Source organism: Dermacentor variabilis, chromosome 1 (assembly GCF_050947875.1).
Source record: "Dermacentor variabilis isolate Ectoservices chromosome 1, ASM5094787v1, whole genome shotgun sequence".
NCBI classification, from domain to species: Eukaryota; Metazoa; Arthropoda; class Arachnida; order Ixodida; family Ixodidae; genus Dermacentor; species Dermacentor variabilis.
In genome coordinates this window covers 128065464-128092308 of record NC_134568.1, presented here as the reverse complement: position 1 = coordinate 128092308, position 26845 = coordinate 128065464, and the positions used below count along the sequence as shown (strand labels likewise).

Genomic DNA, 26845 nt, shown 5'->3' with positions numbered 1-26845 from the left:
TACGAGAGACAAGGCTGCAGAACGTATCCTGAGGTTTGAGTTTCACGGGTGGAAATTGCATGTTCCGATAGGTATAGTTAGATCGCTGCGCGTAATACTTAGTTTAAACAGAACAACGATGGTAGTTCTGTCCGTATTGGCTGTGTAGTGGCCTGGAATCAAAGCTAGAGCCTCTACGTCACCTACACCGAGCCTTGCAGTTTCACCAGCGGCAGGTGCCCGTGCTAAGTCCTCCGCGAACTGACATCTACCTGTTATTTCATAATGTCGGCCTCTCCCTCTCTCTCACTCTCTGTCTATCAGCGTTTATTTCTTTTTTGTTCGCGTTCTTTGTCACCGCGTGATTGAGCGGCCTTCGTGAAAGTGGACGAACACACAAAACGTCCCGCGCCATCGCGCAGTATTGCGCATAGAGGAAATCTACTTGCCGCCAACTGTTGCTGTCTGCTTGACGTCTTGTGTGCAGAGTACGTCGAGTGCTGTTCCGACAATGGCGAGAAGCAGGAGAACGCCCAGGATGCAACTGCAAAAGAGTAATTGGCCGCCGGTCTAGTCCAGTGGCTATGTCGTTGCCTGGCTGAGTTCGAGGTGGCGGGACCGATCCCGGTTGCGGCGGCCGCACTGTCACCCCTCCCCCTCTCCGCGTTCACTCCTGCTTTGTTTTTATTTGTATTATTTCTTACTGAAATAAGTACCTAGAAATTTGATTTTGTAAAAGCCAATAGAAAATTATTTTATGCGCGACTACTCGGTCAGTGAGATTAACACGGTTAACCTAGCAGGTGACACATGTGCATGAGTTGGAAGTGCTTATCAACAAGCTGTTGGCTAAGTGTTGGTGGCTGTGTTTATAATTCTAGTGTAATACTGATTGGCGCAATCAAAAAATGAAAACCTGTATCACTTGGCAAAACGCATGCAACGTTGAGCACAAGTAGTTAAGTATAGTTAAGTAGCGGTATGCCGCCAGGCTATATTCAGTAAAGTGAACGCTGCCAATCATGAACAAGCGTTACACGCTCGCAGCTCTGTCGTGCCAGAAGATAATGCAGGTAGCGTAGTGATGCTCTGTGACAGTAAAATAAGGGTCACTAGGCGACTCCACTTTCATCTCATCAGCCACGTATTATTGTGCTAATATGGTGCCGCCCAAAAACACCCTCACGAGAGTGTGCTGGAAATATAACATTCTAGACCACTGTATACCTCACTGCCTCGGAAGACAAAAGCAGGCAAAGGTTTATGGATGGCCATTGTCCACAGAAGACTCGTGAAAGTGCCTATAGGGGGCACACAGAGGCGGCTAAGACAGTCTGAAGGCAACCGAAATTAACTTCGCACAGCACAGAATATAATAGTCATAAAACAAGGCAAGAACATTGGCAAAGTAAACAGACCATTTGTCAATCAGTTGCACACGTCAGAAGGAGGCTACCACTTGAGCAAGCCAATTTAACAAGCGCACTGACTGCAATTTTACGCCGCTACATGGTTCTGGCGCAAGCATGCTCATGCTGTCGTATGCGTCCGTGTGTGTGTGTGTCAAATGGCTCATGGTGACTCACAGGACCGCAAGCTGCTCCTGGGAAAAGTTGATTGGCTCCTTGACTTGGCACGACGTCACTTTTGCCGTTATCTGGAGTTCCTGCGAAGCTGCATGCGCATCCCGCACATGCCACGCGAAGAATATCAGTTCTAACGCCCGGAAATGTGCGCCGGTTTCCACAGCTAGCAGAACACTTTCAATGAATGCTCGCGGATACTCCATCGGGCGCGACGCAGCGCGATTAGTGTCGTCCTTTGCGCCTTTAAACTATACATTGCACAAGTGACTTCGTTTCTTTCTCTTTTTTTTTTCATGCTTCCCTGAATGACAGCTAAACCCCATCTTATGGCCTGCCTTGCGTTTCTGAACTTCTCGAGACCGGGAGGAATTCAAATGCGAAGCACATGCAGAAAGCAAGAGAAATGCTTTAATGTCACTTCATTCGTTCCTCGCATTCTCATTGTACTGTGTTTTGCAATCAGTGAAGCCTACACTTTAATGCAAGCACCCGATATGGATGGTGTTTTCCAAGGGAAGCTTTCTAGGCGAACTCCATCGGATGTTGCTGTCCTGCCGAATGGCTCACACTCAGGGCAGCACCCGTACAACGAATCGGCTCATACGAAGCCCCGTCCGTTCTACCGCGGCAGATGCGTCGGTCGCAGGCTTTGTTCTCTATAAATTACGCAGTGAAACAACAAACGGTACAGAAATTCGCTCAGCGCAATAAACATGCGCCTTCAAGCGCATAATTTCTATATTAAGGCGAAGCTTCCCACGCCTTCTTTCCAGGGGTCCTGCGCGGCTGCTAGGTCGGCTTATTACCGAGTAACTTTGGACAGTCCTGGAGGTACTGCAATGGTAAACTCCTCTGATCGCAAGAATGGCGCGAAGAAAAGCGGGCAGATCCCAGAGGCGGTGCAATATCCGCGGTCGCGTGGATCACTTGCGTCGCGTCGTGGCGATTTCCGCGTCTTCCTGATTTGCCGGGCAGGCACCTGATCGCTATGTTGCTATACGCGTTGCAAAACACTAACGGTCCTATAGCATCCAATTAATCGCTTCACGAAAGTTTCGTTTAACATAGATTGCAGTATGTGCACTTTATCGGCAGAATTCATTTTCCTTCCTCATCGCTTGCTCTTATGCTTGTCATTTCAGTAAGGTCTATATACATACATTAGTTATTACCCATACTTATAAGCGCGATTAAAAAAATAAACAATGCGTATTTCAAGTTAGAAGAAGATTTGATTCACAGAATCCGCAAGACGATGTGGGATAATGTGTCGCATTTGTTGACTTCACTTCTTGTTGGTCGAGCTTTTTGCTGTGAAGTATATTTTACAATAAAGAGTGGGGCAAATGGGGCGTATGGCCACATTTGCTTTCGCTATGGTGTCGTACTCATATAAATATTTATAGGCTCTTTATTCAACGGTCCTTTAATTTTCCCGAATTGAGACCTTTCGGAATAGTGTGAAAATTATGGCGCGAGAAAGCTTTTCAGCGAGGTATAAATTCACAGGAATAAAAACCGCCAAATTCAATTACAGCTTGTATGCGTGATGTGTCCGTTTCTCAGAATATTTCAGCCTCGAAATTAAAGAATATTACGGTATATTGTCGCTTTGTAGTGGCGGTGTAGAACCAGACAGTACCAAAACTGTAGATCACTAATCTAACTCTTCTTTAGGCAAACTTGGGCCTAGAAATGCAAGCGACACTTTAAGCACAAAGATAGCGGTGAGCACAGTCGTCGATCGTCGAAATCTGATCTACGGGTCAAGTGCGTTAACTTATTTGTGCATTACTCATCGTACATTCCAGCATAATCGCTGGTGCTCGCGTGCCCGTTCCAGAATATACATCACCTATTCTCGCACTCGCTCACATTTTCGCACGTACTCACACGTGCGTCACCTTTCTTGTCGATGCAAACAGCTTCGCACATTTCTCGTGCACATTGGTCTCGGTAATGCTTTAGCAGCTTGCGCTGCGCTGATTAAACAAAGACCATAATCGGCACCGAGAGCAATGACTACAATGTGATGACCCCCACAACCCTTCGATATTTCGCGTGTTCTTGGAGGCCGTTCCTAGTACACTTGCCAGTTGTATTAACGAGTACATCAAAGGGGGGACATTGTGATGGCAGCCAAAAGAGCGATGGATTGGGCTAGTTGGTAGCTGTTCACAGTTTCTTCTTGTGCTGTGTACTTAACGAAGAGGACGGGAACAAAGATGACGACGACGGATGGTGTGCAAACTCACAACTGGTTTATTCGTATGTGGTGACGTGTAGGATAAAGGTTAAGAATTAAATAGGCGGAGGGAATTCCTTCCTGCCCCCATTCCCTCCGCCTATTCGATTCTCAACCTTTATATGACAACTCACAAGATTCGAGTAAACCAATTTTGGTTTGCGCCCCATATCCGTTGTCGTTGTCTTTGTTCCTGTCCTCGTCATTAAGTACACAGCGTAAGAAGAAACTATAGTGGCGGTCAAAAAAATTGCTCGTGTGCTTCTCATCACAGTTGCGACGACAAGTGTTCTCTTTGGTCACTTTGTGCCAAAGGTTAGGGAAATTATTTCCTACGGGAAAAAAAAATGGTGCCCACCTTCCGCGCTAATTTCTTTTTCTTTTTTCTTCTTTATGTGGAGAGGCACCCTGTGCACACATGCATCGACAGGTTCGACAAGGGAGCTTTTCTTTTTTTTTCCCCCTTTTTTTTCTCTCTCTCTCTCTTGGGTTGGTTCGAGTGCACGCTTCTTGGTGAATTCATGTCGGCTGACAGGCATTCAACGATGGCAGAGAACAAATTATCCGGAAAACCGGCCCTTTGTAGCCTACACATGAGACAAACCTGCTGCTCCCAGTGTGATGACAAGACCGCGAAAAAGTAGCCTGAAAGCAAGATTTCGCAGTGCCTCGCATGACCAGCTTCGAATGCGCTGAACTGCGTGCACGAGGCCTTTCTTATAATGGGGAGGGGAGATTACATTGTCATCAACGCACATAGTCAATAGAGAAAACAATTCTAGGTCTAAGAACCATAGTTCGTCGTCGGTCGGAAACTCATCAGTTAGTGACAGTGATCCTATCATTACATTGTAAGCAACAGCTTTGCGGTGCGTAGGCTGCAAAAGGCCGGTTTTCCGGGTAATTTGCTCCACGCCGTCGCTGAATTGTTGTCTCTTAGCGGGCATGAAAACGCCAGAAAAGCGCACGGGGCCATCCAAAAGAATAATAAAAAAAGCTCCGTTGTTGCACACTACTGTCATTCTCTGTGTGTGCACAAGATGTCACAACGCATATAGAAAGAAATGTTGCACAGAAGGTGGGCATATTTTTTCTTCCCGCCAGAAAGAAGTTCTCCCTACTTTGTCAAAAAGTCAACAGAGAGGACACATGTCACCGCAAGAAGCACGTGAGGAAATTTGTTGACTCCCGCCCCGATGCCGTGGTATGAATACCCCTTTCATGTGGCCGTCGGTGTCACCACACTCCAAAGAAATCGTGTTTCCGTCGCGTGAATTATTGGCGTTGATATTTTGCTAGGCATTTTGCATGTCTGTGTTCATTTCTCTCCTTTCTTTCCCGTTGGGCGCCTTTATGTGCTCTTTCGTGGACAACAAAGTTTCTTCACAATAACCGCCTCGTCTGTGCCTTCCCTTTGTCCCGTACTTGCATGGTTCCTATATTTAACTATTACACTATTTGCCGTTTCAATAAGCTACGAATAGTTAATTTTAATTATCTAATAAATTAATTCTGAAGTAAATATGTCAACTAAAACTGTTACTTAAATAAATTGTTGTTTTTCGCGTCATTTTAATCGACTCCACGCACGGAACCCCGCATTTAGCAGCGCTGACATATCGACCGTTCATTGCTCTCTCTCTCTCACCCACTCACTCTATCTATCTGTCTGTCTGTCTGTCTGTCTGTCTGTCTGTCTGTCTGTCTGTCTGTCTGTGTTCTCAAGAATCGTCAATCAGCGCTCGTATGAAACCTTCCTTTGCGTCCTTGGCGTGGAAATTCAGTATGATGATGAGCTTCAACCAGCGTGCCACTCACTATACCACACGCGTAAAAAGCAAACTTCACCTAATGCGAGAAGAGGTATTCCCATTGGAAATTAGAGGCTTAATTCACAAAGCTTTTTGTTCGTAAGTGCTGGTTCCCATCGGCCGGCCGAATTCACTGATTATAGCCTTACGATCGGCTAGCATCTGCTCTTAAGAACAGTGCTACAGCGTAAGAACTTTCTTTTCATTAAATACAGGCAAAGCTTCGTGCATCTAGATAAGCCTAAAGTAGTGCACAGTGAACTCTTGCTCCACGCACATATAGAGTTCATCAAACTTGAGTACATATAGGAAGCAGTTCCCTGCTGAACTAAGAAAGCGGCGTATGTTTGCAGCTACTTAAGACAAAACGCGCTTGCTCACAAGTGAAAGGGCACACATTACTAGCGTGGACTTAAAAGTCATGTAGCTGATCTAAGGTTTTATTTTCTTTGCTCTTCAATGTATCGTTCGAGCACTCTCTGCAAGATCCCTGTGTTTTGCATTGCAGAACAAAAAAAAAGAAGTGCACCAGCATTAGCTAAAGTATTTGTAACGCGAGAACTTGAACAGGTAAGCCACGTAAACACGCTAAGAAAATGCGTTCCGGAGGTCAAAAAAATAAAGAAAAAAAGTAAGGTTTCATTGTAAGTTGCGAGTTTCCGCGTACCTTTGGCGGCCATCTTTTGGAGGTCATCGCCGCTGCACGTGGATGGTATGCAGACGCCCAACCTTGCGGGAAACAGCTGGAGCCAGTAGCCATTGTCGTAGAAGAAGGTCAATACCTGTACCGCCACGGGAACGAGGCATTTTGCTTTGTTCGATTGTTTGGCTTTGTGTTGTTTCCTGGTGAAGAGTACCACCGTAACGTTTACACTTCTATACTCTACCATTGTCTTGCCTTCGTACCAAATTTAGATCCCCTCCCCTCTTTTCCCAACAGATACATCGCAAAACTTAAATGGATTCAAACGTTAAAAAAACAGTTGATTGTCTTCAATTACGGTATGACTTACGCATCGAAATGTCGAGTGTCTCCTATAGCATACGAACTTGCAGTGAGGCACTGGTGTTCGAAGAAACTGCAAGTTATCACAATTTTTAAATCGAAAAACGTGGCAATGCCTCTCCACGCTTAATAACGATACTACTATCTCGTTCTTACACAAGATGACATTGAACTAAAGAAAAAACATCTTGATGTTGTGCGTTTGTGCGAAATGGCGGTTCCTCTGGACTGAGAATTGTCATACGAAGGCCCGTAAGCCTGGTGACAGCAGGGTCTTTTGCATAAATGCGGGATCTGCTCTGGGCGTATTCACTTGACACTGATTTCTGCAGTTTATCTTTCCTATTTCATAATCTTTGTTTTATATCACATGGCACTGCTATCACCTGAGGAAACAAAATCGCTGCTCTCTAATCCTCTCACCCGCCGTGCTTGATCAGTGGCTATGGTGTTGGGCTGCTGAGCACGAGGTCGCGGGATCGAATCCCGGCCACGGCGGCCGCATTTCGATGGGGGCGAAAGGCGAAAACACCCGTGTACTTTACGTGTACTTTAGGTGCACGTTAAAGAACCCCAGGTGGTTCAAATTTCTGGAGTCCCCCACTACGGCCTGGCTCATAATCAGAAAGTGGTTTTGGCACGTAAAACCCCATAATTTAATAATTAATCCTCTCTGTTCTTTACTGCACATCAATGCGCGTAGTTTGCGCAAAAACCATAACAGCATTGCTGGCTTCTCTGAATCGCTCTGTCATTCTTTTTTCATTTCTGTGTGTTACTGAAACGTGGTTAGGCTCTTGTGGTGGCAATCTGTATGGTTTTCGCTTTCTGGTTGGTTTCTTGTATGGTTTCGCGATTCTGGTTGCTACGACGGCTCGACTATATTTATATCGTCTGAAGTTAAGTACAAGAGTAGGTTTTTTTACTTGTCTTTAAATGATTTAAACTGTGAATCCGTGTGGACTGAGGCTAACGTGTCCCTTCCTGCAATCTTAATAATTTTATCATTGCATGCATTTACTGCTCCCCATCTTCATATATCCCGGATTTTCTACGTAATCTTGCCGCAGTACTCAATATAATATCTGCTGAAAACTAGGAAGTTGTACTGGCTGATGACATCAAAATTAATTTATTGCACAAATATAACAACAGCACAATAGCATATAGTGATTGCTTTCTTGGCTTCAGGCTTAATTCACTAATTTCGTCCCCTACGTGATTTTCACCCAATGGAAATACTCTTCTTGACCACGCTTTAAGCAATATCACACCAATTCCACGCGCACGAGTCATTCGTGTGTTTATCACTGATCATCTTCCCATACTTGTAACTTTCGCCGCAAACCTACCTCGCTGTAAGACTTCCCGTTTTACTTCTAGCTTAAATCAGGACTAACTTGATCAATGCAATTAATGGCACTGGCTGGACTTCCATTGGCAACTTGCGTGATCCTGAAAGAGCACGAGAGAATTTCTGCTCCTTGTTTCTTAAAGCGATGTATGCAAACATTCAAACTGTGAAATGCAAAATAATATTTAAATTTCCCCATAATCCCTGGTTAACAAAAGGTTGTTAACTAGCATGCGAAAGAAAGATAACCTATATAGGAAAAATAGAAAAACAGCCATTCAATGTGGGTCCAAAACTTAGGTATAAAAAAATATAGTAATTTGTTCAATAACCTCCTAAAAATTAAAACAACTTTATTTTGAAAAATAATTTTGTAAGAGAAAAAATAAAATAACCCCAAGAAAAAAAATTGAAACTTTTCAGTGACTTTTTGAATAGACAACAGGTTAGTAGAATAACTGATAAAATAAACTACAAACAACAAATCTACACTGAGGCATCCGACATTGCTAACTCGTTTAGTGATTACTTCTATGAGATATACAATAATAGGCCTGTAGCTTCATTGCATCCTGTTATATATCCTAACCATTCGTTTTTTCTCTTCGCTGTCACCCCTGATGATGCGTGTTCTACAATCCTAAATCTAAAGAAAACTCTAGCATCGGGTTAGATAATATTTCTGCTTATCACTTAACGCTCGCTAATTCATATATTACGGAAGTATTACGCAATATAATTAATCTCATTTTTAAATGTGATACCTTTCCGAACTCACTGAAGAAATTCTAGAAGAGTTGACTGTTGGGCTAGTTGGTCGTCCATATTTGAAGAGGTAGCTTAGCGCAAATAAAACCACGGACACAAGGAAGACAGACAAGGACAAGCGCTAACTGTTTAATGGAAGGAAGGATGGTGCATAAATATATATATCCTCTTGTCACGCATGCGCCTACCAAGCAGAAGTGAAGCCGGTACATGCGCATCAAAGGCGGTCGCGCATGAAGTTAAATTCGGCATCCAGTGAAGTGATGGAAGGCTCACTCACACATCTATCTCTATTCGTCTTGATAAAGAAGGCCTCAAGAGCGAGCCTGGAAGACGCGTTGCCGCTCCTGCCAAGAATAGTTGTCGCAGAAAATCGAGCGTCGCAACCACACGCGGTAACATGAGCCACCAAATGTGCGCCCTTATCCTCTTTTTTCTTTAGTTTTTGCGCATGTTCCCTTAAACGGTCATTCACACAACGCTCAGTTTGACCAATGTAGAGCTGCCCACAAGGGTGCAAGGGTATTGCATAAACAACCCCTCTGGAGCACAAAAAGAGGATAAGAAAAAAGAGGATAAGGGCGCACATTTGGTGGCTCATGTTACCGCGTGTGGTTGCGACGCTCGATTTTCTGCGACAACTATTCTTGGCAGGAGCGGCAACGCGTCTTCCGGGCTCGCTCTTGAGGCCTTCTTTATCAAGACGAATAGAGATAGATGTGTGAGTGAGCCTTCCATCACTTCACTGGATGCCGAATTTAACTTCATGCGCGACCGCCTTTGATGTGCATGTACCGGCTTCACTTCTGCTTGGTAGGCGCATGCGTGACAAGAGGATATATATATTTATGCACCATCCTTCCTTCCATTAAACAGTTGTGAGTAGCGCTTGTCCTTGTCTGTCTTCCTTGTGTCCGTGGTTTTATTTGCGCTAAGCTACCTCTTCAAAATCACTGAAGAAAGCCAAGTTGATCCCGGTGCATAAAAAAAGTAATATTACAGAGGTCCTAAGCCAACGTGCAGCGATGGCGTAGAGGTAGAACACCCGCCTCGCGTGCAAGAGGTCCGTGATTCGATTCCCGGTGCCGCGCAATTTTCCACCGGATTAAAAAAAAATCCGCGTGTTGATAAAATTGCATAAACAGGCCTGGAGTGTGGCCTGATCCCGGTGACCATAACCGGTAACGCGCTCCCTCACCAGCCAGAGCAGGATTGGTTAGTACTTGGCCACAACCTCCTCGAATGTTTAACGTTAGAACGTTATCTAGTGAGGCGAGTCTAGCAGTGCTATTGGAGGAATTAGAGGGCAGTAAATAGGATATAATAGGGCTCAGTGAAGTTAGGAGGCCAAAAGAAGCATATACAGTGCTAAATAGCGGGCACGTCCTGTGCTACCGGGGCTTAGCGGAGAGACGAGAACTAGAAGTCGGATTCCTGATTAATAAGAATATAGCTGGTAACATACAGGAATTCTATAGCATTAACCAGATGGTGGTAGGCTTTGTTGTGAAACTTAATAAGAGGTACAAAATGAAGGTTGTACAGGTCTACGCCCCTACATCCAGTCATGATGACCAGGAAGTCGAAAGCTTCTATGAAGACGTGGAATCGGCGATGGGCAAAAGTCAAAACAAAATACACTATACTGATGGGCGACTTCAATGCCAAGGTAGGCAACAAGCAGGCTGGAGACAAGGCAGTGGGGGAATATGGCATAGGCACTAGGAATAGCAGGGGAGAGTTATTAGTAGAGTTCGCGGAACAGAATAATATGCGGATAATGAATACCTTCTTCCGCAAGCGGGATAGCCGAAAGTGGACGTGGAGGAGCCCGAACGGCGAGACTAGAAACGAGCTATGGAACGAAGAATGATAGGTGTAACGTTAAGGGATAAGAAAAGAGCAGATTGGGTGAGGGAAAAAACGCGAGCTAATGATGCCTTAGTTCAAATCAAGAAAAAGAAATGGGCATGGGCAGGACACGTAATGAGGAGGGAAGATAATCGATGGTCATTAAGAGTTACAGAATGGATTCCAAGGGGAGGGAAGCGTAGCAGAGGGCGGCAGAAAGTTAGGTGGGTGGATGAGATTAAGAAGTTTGCAGGGACAACATGGCCACAATTAGTACATGACCGGGGTAGTTGGAGAAGTATGGGAGAGGCCTTTGCCCTGCAGTGGGCTTAACCAGGCTGATGATGATGATGAAACTATCGCCCTATCTCTATTCCGTCTGCAATTAGCAAAATTCTTGAAAAATAATTTTTGAAACATATTAACGAATACCTTAACAAACTTACGTTGCTAAAGTCTTTCCGACTGGGTTTCTATGCAGGTAGTTCAACCAATCTAACTTTACTATGGTTAACCGATTCCTGAAAGTCTTCCACCGACAACGGCGATTTCGTCGGTTATGTATTTATTGATTTTACTAAAGCCTTTGACACCGTTAATCATAATATTTTATTTACTAAACAAGAATCATGGGGTATAACTGGTCCTCTTTTAACTTAAAAAATACTTACTTGATTGCTAACCATCAGTCTGCATAGGTGGCGTTTATTCAAATGTTGAGATCAATAATCAAGGGGTTCCGAGGGCTCAATACTTGGGCCTTTATTGTTTCATATCTACATTATTGATCTACCTGATTGCATTTATCTTCCTAAATTTGTCGTTTACGCTGATGATACCACCATTCCCATGTCACATAAGTCGTTAACAACGCTAATGGCTAAGCTTTCACCAAAGTTATTCAATCGTGTTCTTTAAACAACCTCATTTTGAACCCACTTAGAACTTAGTTGATTTTTAAAACATCTCAAAAAGTTCTTCCTTATCTACGGCAAGTATCCATAGGCCATCATTGAATTCCAGCGGCTGACTGTGTAACCTTCCTTGGTATAAAATTAGACCCTAACTTGAAGTTTAATAATCATATTGCTTATCTTAAACAAAAAACTGCGTTTGGTATAAGAGCTCCCATTAAATCTCCTCATTTTTTTCTGTTCACACCTTATTTTCTTTATACTTTGTCTTCATACACAGTCACATCACATATTGCATTACTTCGCAGGGAAATACATATGCCACCTTTCGTCCACAGAGCACATTCATAACCAGGTCACTGGCATTATTACGAACAGTTCTTTTTACTCTAATGTGTCCGCCTCCTTCAAGCTAACTTCATTCTTCCTGCATCGGGCTTGTTTAAATTTTATTTACTTATCACTCTATCGAAATTACTTAACAAACAGCTCGCGCGTCAATTCATAGACTCTAGGTTGCTCACAAATACCAATAGCACTATAGGTCTGCCCATTATCAAAACTTTCTATTACCTAAATGCAACATGAACTATGGCAAAATGACTTCCTCCTTCTCGGCGATTAAATTGTGGAATGACTTACCCCATCCCATTAAATCGCGAACATTTTTGAATGCATTCAAATATGAAATTATTTTTTTTAAATTTTGTATAAGTAGTTGTCCTGATTAATTTACTTTGTATATAAAGTGTGTACTTCACTTGTTAAATAGGTTTATACAATTAGATTGATGATGTGCGAATTTTTTTTATTTTACATGTATGACTCCTTGTATAAGAATGGAATGTATTCCTTTTCACTACTTCGTTCACTTTTTATTTACTTGTAGATTGCATAATTTTACACTGCTGCATCAATTAATCATTTTGTACCAATCTTCTTGCTAACCAAGCTGCAGTCGTTTGACTTTGGGACCCTCGCCTGTATACTACTAACAACCAACTGTGTATCTTGAATGAACAGTAAACTGAAACTGAAACTATATCCTAACAGACCACTCGGTTATGGTAAATCAGTTCTGCTGAAATTAACAAGGTGGATGAAGTTTTCACAAAAGAGAAAAAAATGTAACTTCATGCTACTCTAGGGTCGATGGCCATTTATTTTGTTCCTTTCAGACCATTTAGATGACCGTCGATGAGTACACTAAGATGCACGCGCATGCAGCCACTGTGGAGCCAATCTTAAGCCTCACTAATTGCTTCGAACAACAGCTACCGACGAGCTTCGGTTCAACTGAATCAGCCAATATCCGCAGGTATAACTATTTACCTGACGCGTACGTCTGCAGGGCCCGTATGAAAGGTTGTGGAAAAGTCGGCGACGAAAGTTTCCGCCGTTTCGAATAGGCATGGTCCAATAAATAAGTCAATTCGGCTCACCGACTCGCTGTCCTCGATAATGTCAGCCGCGTTGGCACTCGGCCTGGGCAAGTCCTTGAGCCAGAGCTCGAGGTTGCAGAACTTCCCGCGGAAGGCGTCCCCCTCCACGGTGATTCCCAGGCACTGGTCGAAGTGGCCGAAAGAGGCCGCCGTGCCGGACATCACGCCGTTCGGGATCTTGCCAGAAGAGTCCACCACTGCGCCGTTGACAAAACAACCGTCTAGTCCCGCCGATTTTAATAGAATTCGTTTTGGTTTGGTTGCTCTGTTCGTGTTGTTTTACGTAATAGCGAGTTACAAGACGAGTCAGTTGTAACTGCCTGGGGACTGCCGGTTATCATCAAACGCTTATGAAATAATTATTTAACATTTGTAATTATGAACTGTAGGTCAAACAGAAGACCTGGAGAACGATGTAGGAACTACCCAATCAGACAGCATGGCAAAGCTTAGAATGCTGCCATTAATCTTTTTTCATGGCAAAGCCTACGTGAAAAAAAAAAAAGAACTCGCAGATCATCAAAGAAGCGACTACAAAGCACATGTTCAGGTTTAGATGCTAACTCAGTTTCTTGAAATGCAAGCCAATACAGCATAACCATACAATGTGATATAATAGGATATATGGCAGATAAGAACGGCTGCGTGATCGTGTCCCAGGCCTAGTTTATTGTCTGAAGCACGTAAATGGCAAGTTTCACAAAGATACTAACAACTGACATTTGAATCATTGGCTTTAAATTCTGGAATTCATGAGTAACGTTATTGCCGGGCTGAGAGGTATCGTTATCCAAAGCAAGCCCAATGTTTTAGCACTGTGCTTATCACAATGTTGTCTCGAAACATACAGGCTCAAATCTGACCCTCAGTTCACCTAATTACGCAGTCAGAAACGAAAACCACTCCACCAAGCAGTGCTCTATCACCTGCCTAAGCCACGCTTATGCAGGGCCTGTATAATTAAAAATTAAATTCTGGGATATTACATGCCAAAATCAAGATATGAATATGAGCTGATTATGAGGTACGCCGCAGTCTGGGACTCCAGATTACCTAATCACTTCTGCAAAATACCTGCCCATTATGTACGCCTAGCCAAATAGTACCCAGTCGTAAGCACCACAGCTTCCATAACCACTTGGTAGAAAATTACTAAGCGCTTAACTTAAAACGCACTGTTTACGTTGCAAAATTTTTCGCGGTACTTGCAGCTCTGGAGCAAAAGCGGCAGCCAGTGGTCTGCGTCGTAACATTTTATTCCGTTCTGTAGCGCAGACTTCGGCGATATGCGAACAGCTGGAAGCAGATGGTCACAAGTGCCTGTGTCTTCAAACTTTCAACTACGGACAATTCCAATAAGGGCTGCCACTCAGGCGCACAGCAAGCAACTCTCTTATTAAGTTCTTGAATAAAATGTTTCTACCACCACCACCACGATCACGGTTCAGTCTGGCGGGCGAGGGAGGAAAGCGGGCAGGCAGCACGGGAATGGAGGTGGAGGTCGGCATTCTACTCCGGCCGCAACTGCGTACTTTGCGCGGCCGCCATATCATGAAAGGCACCTGCAGACGACTCATACCTTTGTGCGTGCTGCGTTCTCGCCGCTCAGTTTGTGTTGAAGCAGTAGACAGCACGAGGGTGACCTCGCTCGCTGCTGCTGCCGCGCTTCCTCAAGCCAGTGTTTTGACAGTTAGGTCCGCAGTCATCGAGCGCTATGTGTTCACGTTTGCCTGTGCACAATGGCATCATTCTTGTGAATTTAGCTAGTAAGCTAATATTTCCAAGTTTATACGGCCGATAAAACTAATATCCTTACTTCGTATAACTGTCTACTAATTTCGTAATGCAATGGATGCTTCGGCTGTCGCGCGAAACTGCAACTTTCTTGCATTCGTGCTTGTTCGTCCCGCCCCCCTCCCTACGTTTTACCATCTCTCACACTCTACTGACCTGAAGGTCTGCAGTCTACCGAGGGCGATCGTTTTTCTCTCTTTGTTTTCCTTTCGTAACGTACCGCACAGCCATGACGGAGACCGCGTATAAATGTGGCAAGAAAAGAAACACATGGTCACAAACTAATACAAGCCTCCCATACATACGCCCACATAAGTTTATTTAATGAAAGGAAAGCACTGCCATGTCCAACTTGACAACCACAGATCAAAGTGAGACATTATGCCTCTATAGTGTCGGTAGAACTTGCGGGATTTGCTTGCGGGAGCATGAGAAAAAAAAATGAAGTGAATCTGAACGGCGTAAGGATGTCATTCCAGCCACGTTCTGGATCTGCGCGTTATCATTCGTCCAAACGAAGCCCCGCAGACGTTATCGCCGTGTTCGTCCGCAAAGGGAGAGGTGGGGAGATATGTGTGAAATCAAATCGAAACAGATGAACCATTTGAATGATACCCGCCCTTGTTTCTTATGGTTTTACTACAGAATTCTTTCTATTTTTTTTTTTACTTTTTGCTCACTTTCCTGGCGTTCGGCCGTGGCCGTCGGTCATCGCGCGCTTCAATTAAGCGTAGACGCACGCGCTCTCGTGCTCTTATTCTTCCACGGCTCGTCAGTCGGACCTGCATTGTGCTATATATACGTTTACACGGCACGACACAGCGGCCTCGGACACGGCGAGATGGGGAGACAGCTCTTCCTTGTACTCGACAGTGTCTTGAGCCTGGAGCTTGCGAACATGTCAGGTGCCTGTCAGCGGCCGGCTGGAGGCGTCATTGCAATTTTTTTCTCTTTGTTGGAGATCGTGCTGCCGGCCGTCAGACCGGTGCGCGCGCGCGCAGGGTTGGGTTCTGTACACGCTGCGAAGAGCTTTTTTCGTCTTTCCCACTCATCACTGTACCTCTCAAGGGTCCAGTGTTTCTTTCTTTTTCTTTCTTTTCCTTTTTTTCCCCTCGCAGACCACGGGATTTGCTCTTGCTTTTGTTGCTGCGTCTATGTCGAGCTTGTGCCCTTCCGGTATTTTGTGTGTACGTGTGACAAACGCTATCACAAGCCCACGCCTGTCCTGCAACGCGAGAAAAAAAATGAATTTAAGGTCCGTACTCGCAAAATAATCTCGCACGCTACGGTAATTCTATAACAAAGGGCGCTGATGACTGGTTATAGCGAACGTACTGTTTGTGAAGGGGCCCTTGTAACTCAGAAGCACATTTTTTTTTTATCACCACCGCCCTCCCATCATAAGAAGGAAAAAAAGCAAAGCGTGTATGGGGCACAGGACGGAGGTTTCACTTGCACGAACGGCGCAGTTTGATCTTGAATTCATTTTCATGAGTATTACACATAAAACATAAGTGAAGTATAAATACACAATCGGAGGTGCCGGAGTAAAAACTGTTGGGGGTACCTCTTAACAGGAACCAAATCAGGTTTAGTACAATTGTGGCAACAGTAGCAGGCTACCTCATACAAAGGTTGCGTTCATCAAAAAATTTTTAAAAAACTCTTCAAACGCTTAGCATCGCGCTTGGGACGCTCCTGTTCTACTCCTATTTATTTTCATCTATTATAAATTTATATGTCTTATTTATTTGGGATTTTGCTCTCTGAGCGCTTTTTCATTCTCTCTTCCTTTCCTATTTTTTTTTCTCCCGCTTGGGTGTAGTAGTGTGCCCGCCCGTTACAACACCATTTTTATCAACATCAGCAGAAACCAGTGCTTAATGGCAGCAAATTTCACTGTTTTAACTGTGTTTCATTGTGAACAAATAAACAATGACTGCTCGCAACTGCGCCATTTGCGCTCGTTTTTCAGTTTATTCGCCAATTTGAAAGCTGTCCAGCCCGAATCGCGCTGCGTCCATCTTCCCCATCGGCTTCCACCGCTAAGCGCTTCCTAATTAGGTAGGAGCTCATTACAGTCGGCCACTTCATCCTCGTGGGCAGCAAAATATATTCGAACAAGAGCGGGCTGCTTTTGCTTTACAAAATGACGTGTTGATGACGAGGTAAGCAACGCGAAGGAAATAAAGTCCAAGAGCACGTATACCCACATCTACAGCCAGCAAACAATTTTTATAAGCCTTCACGTGCGCACACCAAGGGGTGCGACACGTATTGCTGGACCTTAATTACACAGCTCCACGAATCATGACGTGCTATACGGAAATAGCACTGCGCTCACTTTGCAGCATTCGGCATTCCCTCAGCGGCATCCCTGCGCTACTAAACATGGCTGTGGCTATGTCTACAATTATTCGCCCCCGCCGCGCCGACCATCTGTCACGGAGCCGCCGTGCAACAGTTGCGAAGCTGCTCGTTATACGTTTTTTGTTTGTTTGGTTTCTTTTTTTTTTTTTCTAGCATAGTGTTTATTTTCATTCGACAAAATTCCTAGGAAGACGGCGCCCAATCTTGACGCTCCAGTTAATATATCAACGTCTTCCACATCATTCCTCCCCCACCCCCCATATATACAACGGCAACGACTTTCACGTGGCGTTCGACGCGCATTGCTTCACACGCTGGGGCAGTGTATTTAGGCCGCTTCATTTTCCCAGCCCCCATTTAGACCAGCCATTGGCCGTGCACACGTCGCTTTTGCCAAGTTGTTGTTCGTTGTTGTTACATAGTCTTCCACGTGCGCATACGTCGTGAACGCGTTAATTTCTTTCCGCTACGATATGAGCCTTATTCAGTGTGTGACGGCGCTCAGGGCTGGCTATTAGTAAAGAGCTAGTCACTGCAGTATTTTTGGGGGCAGAGTTTCGTCTAAGCGTGCGCTAGTATGCACGCAATCGTTCGCAATTGCCGCGGACGCCGTCGCTCGATAGGAATGAATCACGTAGCGTTAGTTTTGTAAAACTGTAAGAAGCTTGTCCTGCTTTCGAGCTCTTTCTCTTTCATTCCTTGCTTTCCTTTCCTTTTTTTTTTCCTTGTATTCCTCGTTTTGTAATTTGTATCAAGCCACTTTGTTTCTTTAACCTACGTGTTGGTAAGGTAAGCGTGTCCTGAATCTCGAACAACTACAAAAGACCGCAGAAAAATTGGACAAATATTAGGAAGATATTCAGAGTCGTGGTTCAGGATGTTAGGGTATTATGCGGCTGAGTACGAGGTGACGGGTTTTAATGCCAGCCACGGCACGGTCACATTCTGAAAGGACCAGTGTGCAGAAGCACTCGTGCAGTGCCACGCATTCGCTGCCGTGTTCAAGAACCGCAGATCGTCAAGATTACTTCCGAGTCCTCCGCTACGCCGCCTTACAGCCCCTATGGATTGAAGAAATATAAGAATGCAGGAAACACTTCGCTATATCCTCGCCGATGAACAGGAGAACTAAGTACTGCTCACAGAACTAAGTGTCGTCTTTTTATTCGTCTTGGAACAAGTTCACTCTTAGTGGGTATGCGTCATAGATTAAACGAGAGAGAAAGCGTTCTTGTTGTCCTGGCCAACCCGGACAACGAGGGCTTCTGCTTTTACAGGGACGTTATTAGCCCCACCAATAAATATTGTCATGATGGCGAGAGGGAGAGAGAGAGAGACCACGCCGATATTTATTTTGCCTCATGGAGACAAAAAGCTGCGGAAAAGCTTGGAACAGCCTGCATGCTATGGCGTACTCCGAGGGAAACGCATGTTAGTAACGCCTCTCACGTGCCGCATTTAAAATTTCGCCTTTACGCATGGAGAAAATTGCAGGCTGTTTAGCGGAGTGATAGATCGTGCACTGAACTTTCGTTGGAAATATCTCGTGAGCCACGGCAGTGCGGGAGCACATTCTACAGGAACCGCCCTCGAAGCAATTTTCGGGTTTATTTTCTCGTTGTGTGCTGCACCGTGTCTGGCACACCTGTCACAAGCTTATTTCGAGCCGTTGGTAAGAAACGCCGTATAGAATCCATGCCAACGGCGTTCACAAGCGCCCGCCCACCCCGATCGCGGCGGCCGGCCGGTGCGAGAGGTCGTTCTGCGGCTGACAGGCGCGCAGCGTGGGCCTCGGAGCAGAAATTTCCCTCCTATTCGATCACTCGACACGGATACCGTGATTCCACGCTAAGAGGGCGAATGGCAAGCACAAGGTGCGTTTACCTCTCGCCTCGTCGCGGGCGCTCCCTTGCGTGCTCTCGGCATTTGCGACGGCTTCGAGACTTGCCTGTGGCAAGCCGTCCGCTCGCTGAAGCAGGCGAAGAAGGTGGCGCAATGCAACTAATCACAGTCGATTCTGACGCAAGAGGCCTACAGAATGGTCCATGTGAGGCGCTATACGCATGGATGAACACGCTGCGTTCTACCAATAGCTCGAGCACCGTACAGAAGCGGCGGCGTACTGCGCGAACTCCATCTGTAACGCGCGCACGTCCACACCTGTCGTATCACGGCCTGCAGCTGGGGTGACAGAAAGAGAGAGGGGAGAGGGGGTGAAAAGAGACAGCGGCGGGTAACAAATTCAGGACAGCGCGAAGGACGCCCTTGCTGAGCTACGCTCCGCCCTTCACAGCTATAGGTAAAACACAGGACTACGCCGGCATCGTCTTTACGAAAAATGTGAATGCAGTTTCTGTCCGAAAAGGCTGCAGTTAGGTTTCGAATAAAGATAAGGTATACCTACACGTGCGCTCTGGGTAAAATCACAGTCAGCGAATCTTAGTCAATTGCTCGACTGATGGGCCTAGTGATGCAGTTGTAGAATGTACGTCGCTGTGGTTACAGTGACTATATAGTGACAAAGTATGTGACTCGTATGCCCTGTCTGTGGGGTTTTCGGAAACCTCTATCGAAACGTTTCTACGGAGTAAGCACTCTTTAGCTAGCGCACTCCATTCTAGATTTTTTCGAACCTGTTACGCTCCTAAAATTTTTTTTATTACTACTATATCTAAAAGAGTAGCAGTCTGCACCATAAGGTGGCTAAATGAATTACTTATATTTTCATTTCAATAAAGAGAAAAGAAGAAACGCCCTGCACAGTAACTACTCTACTTACACGCACCCAACGCGTGCGCGCACGAACATATTACACTGAGACACGCTTCGCACAGAAGGTGCACATGAGAATGTACGCTAATGCTCGAACAAGCGCATAGTGGTCGCCACCGTAAACGATGGTGGCTGATACAAGGCAACTGCCTCCACGAAAAAGCTCGACGAAGAATTCGAAGGAACTACTACTAATGGTGATGTCGCGGGCGTCAATTTTTAAGAGGTAAACGGTTAGCTGTTCGCGCTGAAAGTACAAAACGATGATAAATACACATTACAGTGCCAGGGATTTAGACGAGCCGTTGTGCATATAGTGATGTCCGTATAACGAGCTATGGCACGTGTCTTTCGGCGCTGTCAATCTCCAAAGTGATCCACACGGTACAACATGTACAAATTGGGCAGCAACATTATAGTGTCGACATAGAACCCAGTCGCTTCGTCGAAAATTGTTGCAAGAGCTCCATAACGTATACTCCTTAAATATACATTTCGTATCCTGCTAATGCTGCTTTTTTTTTTTACCACACTATATGGTACTCGCGAATTTTATGCGGCGCTGAAGTTTTTCACATACAAAATTAAAACTCCACTGTAGACATGAATACTTTGTTTAGCGCAAAACGACACATACAAGAAAGACGACCAGGACAAGGCGCACCAACTAGCCCGCCAACGCATTGTACTGATCCACTGTAGACGTTTTCTTAATGTTAACTTGATGAGGCAGGTGTTTATGTAATACGGCGTAATATAGTTTCATGCTAAGAAAAACATACTATGACCGTACATAGCTTAAGGAGACAAACCGATTTATCCAAATAAATATGACTATCAGGTGGTATAGCGAAACACTACTGTATAACTGGATAACTAGTACTGTTGGATAACTAGCAGCAAGCATTAGTAATAAGCTGTGGTGGTAGTACTGAAGGTGTTGCTTCAGGCGGAGCTGGAATGACAGTCTTGGCCAGCAAGTGCTCCGGTTGAGCGCCTCTTTCTGTGTCATGATGTTTCACCATTGTCGATCAGTTCAGTCTCTTACAGAAATATGATCGGAAGCCGCAAGACCACCTCGCGCGATAGCCGTGATCCTTCTTGAGAAAAACTGGTTGTTCTGCTCAAGCATGAGCAGAGATATAGTTCTTATATTGACAATCAGTCTCTTTAGTAACGATCAGTGAAAGTGTTACCTGGTTACATTTTAAGCTGCATGGTTTAGTTTTGGTTTGCGATTAGTACGGTTTAGCGGTTTTAGTGTAAGATCCTTTCGTGAATACGGGCGCTGGTCATTGTCATTCGCAAGCACAAAATTAAATCCGACTTTCGGCGTAGCACTTATACCGCGGTATGCAAGCGGCATTATGTTCCGCCACTACACTGCGGGCTGTCGCGCGCCTTGATAAAGGCCCCATTCGAAGTCATAAAATCTGCCACCGAAAAAGGCTGCTGAGAAAGCACCCCAGAGGCAGTGCCTTAGTGTAAAGCCATTTCTAAAGGACATCCTCTCGAAAGACCCGTAGCCAAAAGAGCTGTCGTTCTTCGTTTCGTGCTTCTTCATACGCCAGTTTCTCGTTAGCGAGGAGCCGCATCGAGCGGCATGCGGGATTTGGCTTGTTTTTTGACGGAGACAATCGAGCGTTTTGAAACCCATGCTCCCCTCAACAGGACGATAACCCAAAAGGATGGGACGTCTAAACTGGGAATACGATTCCGACCGTGCTTTGCCAGAGGCGCTGTCGTAAGGCCGCAAACGTATATGCTGTGCAGGCTATGCTACCACAGTGGCAAATCCGACGGCATGATCCCATTTTGAAAGAAGACTCCGTAAGTTCCCTATGCTTAACTTTGCTACAATAAGGACATCATGGAATGCGCCTTGTGTTGCATTTTCCTCTTTGCGTTAGTAATAAGAAGGTGCAACCTGCATTAGCACAGCACACACTAATTATTGTATCGCTTCTGCCGTAACGATACTGATGCCTCCACAGGTCAGTCCAGAGACAGCCAAGAATAATCGCCAAGTTGCATGGGGGTAAGCATCAGAAAACGCTGCTCTGAAGGGTTATGAACTTCATTTAGAACAGTAAAGGAGATGGGACCAACTTGCCACAAATGAGCGCCCCGTGCAACTGTAACGTTATTCTCGAGGAAGAACGCCACTGTGTGACGACTGTGCAACTCAAGATGATGGGAAACTCTACACACTCGTAACCTAAACGTCTGCAAAGTCAGCAAAGGATGTATGCACATGCAGAGAAAGCTCCAAATTGTTTTGCTTTGTTTTTTTCGTCGTCCCTCGCAGCTAGATATACTGTTCCGTAATCCGCGGCAAACTAAATTACTTCCCTGCCAGGCGAAGGCACAGGTCTCGCTATAATCGTTTCAACCGAACCACCCGTATATATATATATATATATATATATATATATATATATATATATATATATATTCGAAAATTCATTAGCTCGATTAAAACTTTTCCGTCCTCCGACTGCGTTTCCCTTCCTTTGCCGTGTACAACTAATGTCATAAAATGCGAAAATCACGCAATTATAGATGGAAAGAAGAGTCACAGATTAAACCTCGAAATACAGGAAGATGCTTCGCTCGAACGAATGAGGAATGACGAAAAGGTAAACTTAAGGATTATTTAAAATAATCCTTACCTTGGTGTTTCCCAATATGACTTACATAAAAAACTTGAGTAGATTACGGAAAAGTTGGGATTAAAAGGAAAAAAAAGGTGAATAGGATTGGCTATCAAGTTCATTAGTGGTGCATTAGTGTAACGGAAGAAATAGGAAGTAGCATATTCAGTTCAGTTTATTTTCTTAAAGGCCCCCATTTCAAAGGATGTTACATAAGGGGCGGGATTACATTTCGAATAAGAAAATGAAACAGCGAAGATTATTTAACATTGAACATGATCAATTACGCGTTCTTGGAAAGCAGATGATGTAGCGATGGAGAGGATGTCATAGGGTAGGCCGTTCCAGTCTATAGCTGCTCTAAAAAATAGCGAAGCAGAAAACATAGTAGTGCGCGTTGACGGGCGGGCAACTTGAAATGGATGACTGGTGCGGTGGGATAAGCGTGCTGCGGCTTTAATGTACGGTGCTTGATCGAGAGAAGATTTAAAGAACTTGCGAAAAGGGCGAGGCTAGCAATGCGGCGATGATAGGAGAGGGGCGGTAGTCCTGATAATGCTTTCAACGATGAAATACTGACGTTGTATAAATATGAGGAATTTATTAATCGGGCGGCATGGCGTTGAACTGCTTCCAATGCTGTGATTGGATACGCTTGACGCGGGCTCCAGATGGCAGATGAATATACTAATTTGGGTCTTACAGGTGATCTATACGCGAGCAATTTAACATGTGCTGGCGCAAGGCGGAGGTGGCGCTTAACAAAACCGAGTAGCAAATCAATATTTATTTTTTAAAAATATATATTCGCTGCTATACCTTTATAAGCACCTGGAAAACAGTTGATGTGGGGTAGCGCGACGATCCTGTTGCGTATAACATGCGTGCGTTTATATTTTGTGTAGAAACCTTCATCCACCTTGCGGATTTCCGTAAAACTGATATGCTATATTGAGCAGAATTTCACTGTTTTTATTATGCATGAACGGGCCTCTTGGTGCGTTGTACGGAATTGTCTATTCATAGGGTAAACATCTCGCTACTGTTCAAGCCTGTATAAGATTAGAGTTTCCTCTTTGTGGTAAAGTGCGCCTTACGGTACGGGCCTAATGCGGATACCTATTGTTTGAAGATTAGCCTGATGAATCTCATGGCAACTTTAGGCTGCCATGAGTGCTTTGATAATATTTCCCTTAAATGGTACGCAGACCAGTATTTGCATTGATCATGCATGCTGTAAACGCGTAATTAATTGCAAACGCTGCGGCGCAATGCAAGCTATGAAGCAATGAGTAACGGCCAAGACAATGGCGCGGGCACCATGCAGAGAGGAAACTTAAGGAACTGAACTCGCAAGGTTAACCAAAGGCCACATAACTTCAGATCAGGCAGCAGTTTTCAGAAATGTCAATGTTTGCATGCGCCCGCATGTACAGCAAACGGCATGCGGAGCTCGGCAAGTCTAGATGCGCCTGCAGCCCACATCATCCACCTCTTTTCATCTGTGGGTTGCAGTGACAATGCCAATAGAGCAATAGAAGCAGTAATTTAAGTGTGAGGTATGACACCAAGGTGAGCAGTAGGTAAGCTCTCCCAAGTAACAATGCACCTAATAAAAAAAAACTACAAAGCATGACAGTGTATAATTCAAGAGATCGGGTAGAATTCGCTGAACTATCAAAGTTGAGAAGCAAGAAGAAAGTAAGCAATATTAGAAATTATAACGTGGGAAAGACTGCGGAAGTTTAAAAATGACCGCAGCATGAAATCGGTGAGAAGAAAACTTGGCATAGGACAAGCCAAGATGTATGCACTGAAAGAAAGCAGGGTAATATCATCACCCATTTAGAAGATATAGCAAAAGCAGCAGAAGAATTCTATACTGGCCTATACAGTACCCAGAGCAGCCACGTTACCTCCATTCGAAGTAGTAATGAACAGGATACACAGGCTGCTTCTATAATTAGCGATGAAGTGAGAATGGCCTTGCAAGGCATGTCCCGGGGAAAAGCGTCAGGATAAAATGCAATAACAGTCGATTTAATCAAAGATGAAGGAGATATTATGCTCCGAACGCTTGTGGTCCTTTATAAGCAGTGCCTCACGACTTCAAGTGTACCAGAGAACTGGAAGAATGCCAATATTATACTAACCCATAATAAGGGAGACGTTAAAGAATTGAATAATTTTAGGTCCATTAGCTTGCTTTGACTGCTGTATAAAATAATCACTTTGATACTTTGCAAGATAACCAGAGCAACACTTCTGTCAAGAAAGAGAACACGTTGGTTTCAGAAAGAGATATTCTACAATGGATCACGTCCATTTCATTAATAAGGTAATTGAGAAATCTGCGGAGTACAATTAACACCTATATATGGATTTCGTAGATTATGAAAAGGCATTTGATTCACAATAGACACCAGCAATCATGGGGGCATTGCGTAATCAAGGAGTAGAAGAGGCATACATGAATATCTAAGAAAATATCTACAAAGATTCCAATGCTACCTTGCTTCTCCACACGAAAAGAAGAAAAATGCCTATTGAGAAAGGGGTCAGACAAGGAGGCACCATCTTTCCAATACTATTAATTGCACGCTTTCAAGAAATCAGACGCTTAGGAGTGAGGATCAATGGTGAATATCTCAACAACCTTCGGTTTGTCGATGACATTGCCCTCTCCAGCAGCACTGGGGATGAGCTGCAACAAATGATTGAGGATGTGAACCAATAAACTGATTATGCATAGACTGTCGAATACATTGAAGCAAATACACGCGTGGCCGGACCTGTCGCCGCACTGCGCAACGCGTGGTGCCCCATTCGTTGCAGCAATGCATCGGTGACTGAGGTGGGCACGCTCCTGAGCGACAGAGCGCCAGACGTGTTGCCAAAACCTTGCAAGTACTAGCGACACCTCCAAGACTAGCAGAATTGAATCTTTTGACTTATGGATTGGCTTCGAGCGGAACACGTCAACACCTGAATTGCCATATCGAACAAACTCCCGGCGTATTTCTCGCGTGGCGCCTCAGTAAATATTTCGTGCGGCAGATAGCATAAGCAGTAACCATGGCTGAACTATGGTCCTCGTGGTGGATGCTTTAGGTGACAGCCACAATGACACAATTGATCCCTGGAGCCGAATTAACTCTGTTTCTCGTTCCCAAGTGCTCCTTGCCATTGGCTGGCCGCCTTCGCAGGCAATATGTCCAGCATTAGTATTGTTTGGGAAATGCTCTTTCAAGTAATCCTAGCGTAAGAGATGTTTATTACTACTGGCACTGATTAGTATCGGCATTGTGCTGCGGGAATCAGACGGGGCAACGCGGCGTCATAAACTCTTCTGAGACACCGTGGGTGCCGGCATGCCGCAAGCAAAACCGTTGTCCCCATGAGCGCTCAATTGCCGCGTCTGCGAGCAACGAGGCGGACACGGCGATGTTGTGGCGATTAGCGCGGCCTAGAATAGTTTCACTGGCTGTCTATTTCTGCTTCCATCAGTTATCGCAACCCGTCGTCCAGTCCAACATCTATATGTTTCCGGCATGATTACGTGGCCCAAAAGAAACAAAAGGACAGATATCACCAGTGCCTATGCGTTCTTTTAATCAAACGGCACATACGCTGCGGAGAACCACTGATAATTATTGTAACTATTGTTTTTTCACGACCTACTTTAGGTCAGGATTTGAGAGTTTGTTTGTAATGTCGTCGTGTTGTTTTGACGGCTTATCGATAACGTCATTGTGCATGCATTAACTGTTCTTTTGCTCTTTCTCTTGCAAAACCACGCCAAAAAGTACACGATGCTATATATGTAACTGTACCGTATGTTAAAGAACCAAGGAGTAGCCGGCGCCGCATTTGGGTGCCAACATCTCCTTCTATCACGTCAATGAAAAAGAAAATGTCAAGCGGTTGAAGAAAATAAGATGTTTAAAATAAAATTTAAAGTAATTGCAATACATTTATGTATTTTATATTCTTTATTCAGATACCTCAAATGTTCCTACTGGAACATTAAGTAAGGGGGCGGCTCCACAAAGGAAATGAAGAACACGAAGGATATAGTTGGTAAATTTCCAATACTAAATAAACAGTGAACTATACACAAAAAAATGTAAGTAGCATACACTGCCTATGCAGCATTAGCATTGACTTAAACAACTAAGTAAGGAAGAAATAAGCAGGTAATTGCTACTATAAAACACAAGGCGCTACACAATGCAAAGAAATGCAAAGAGATGCAAAGGAGCGTTATACAGTGGCTATTGAGAATTGTTTTAGTATAAC

The 26845-nt window shown here is 44.5% G+C and overlaps 1 protein-coding gene across 2 annotated transcripts in view; it reads right to left on the bottom strand.

Moving 5' to 3' along the window:
• The window catches only part of LOC142584559 (nose resistant to fluoxetine protein 6-like), a 134134-nt gene that overhangs the window by 39687 nt on the left and 67602 nt on the right, over nt 1-26845 (bottom strand). The window contains exons 1-5 of one of the 2 annotated variants that reach the window (XM_075694665.1): nt 19005-19212; nt 12957-13153; nt 6289-6403; nt 1566-1653; nt 429-523 (exon numbers count right to left, since the gene is read on the bottom strand). In XM_075694665.1, coding sequence (XP_075550780.1) covers nt 429-523; nt 1566-1653; nt 6289-6403; nt 12957-13118 — 460 coding nt within the window. In that variant the 5' untranslated portion in view covers nt 13119-13153; nt 19005-19212. Of the gene's footprint in view, nt 1-428; nt 524-1565; nt 1654-6288; nt 6404-12956; nt 13154-19004; nt 19213-26845 lie in introns of those variants that run through there. The other variant, XM_075694662.1, reaches the window with a different exon arrangement.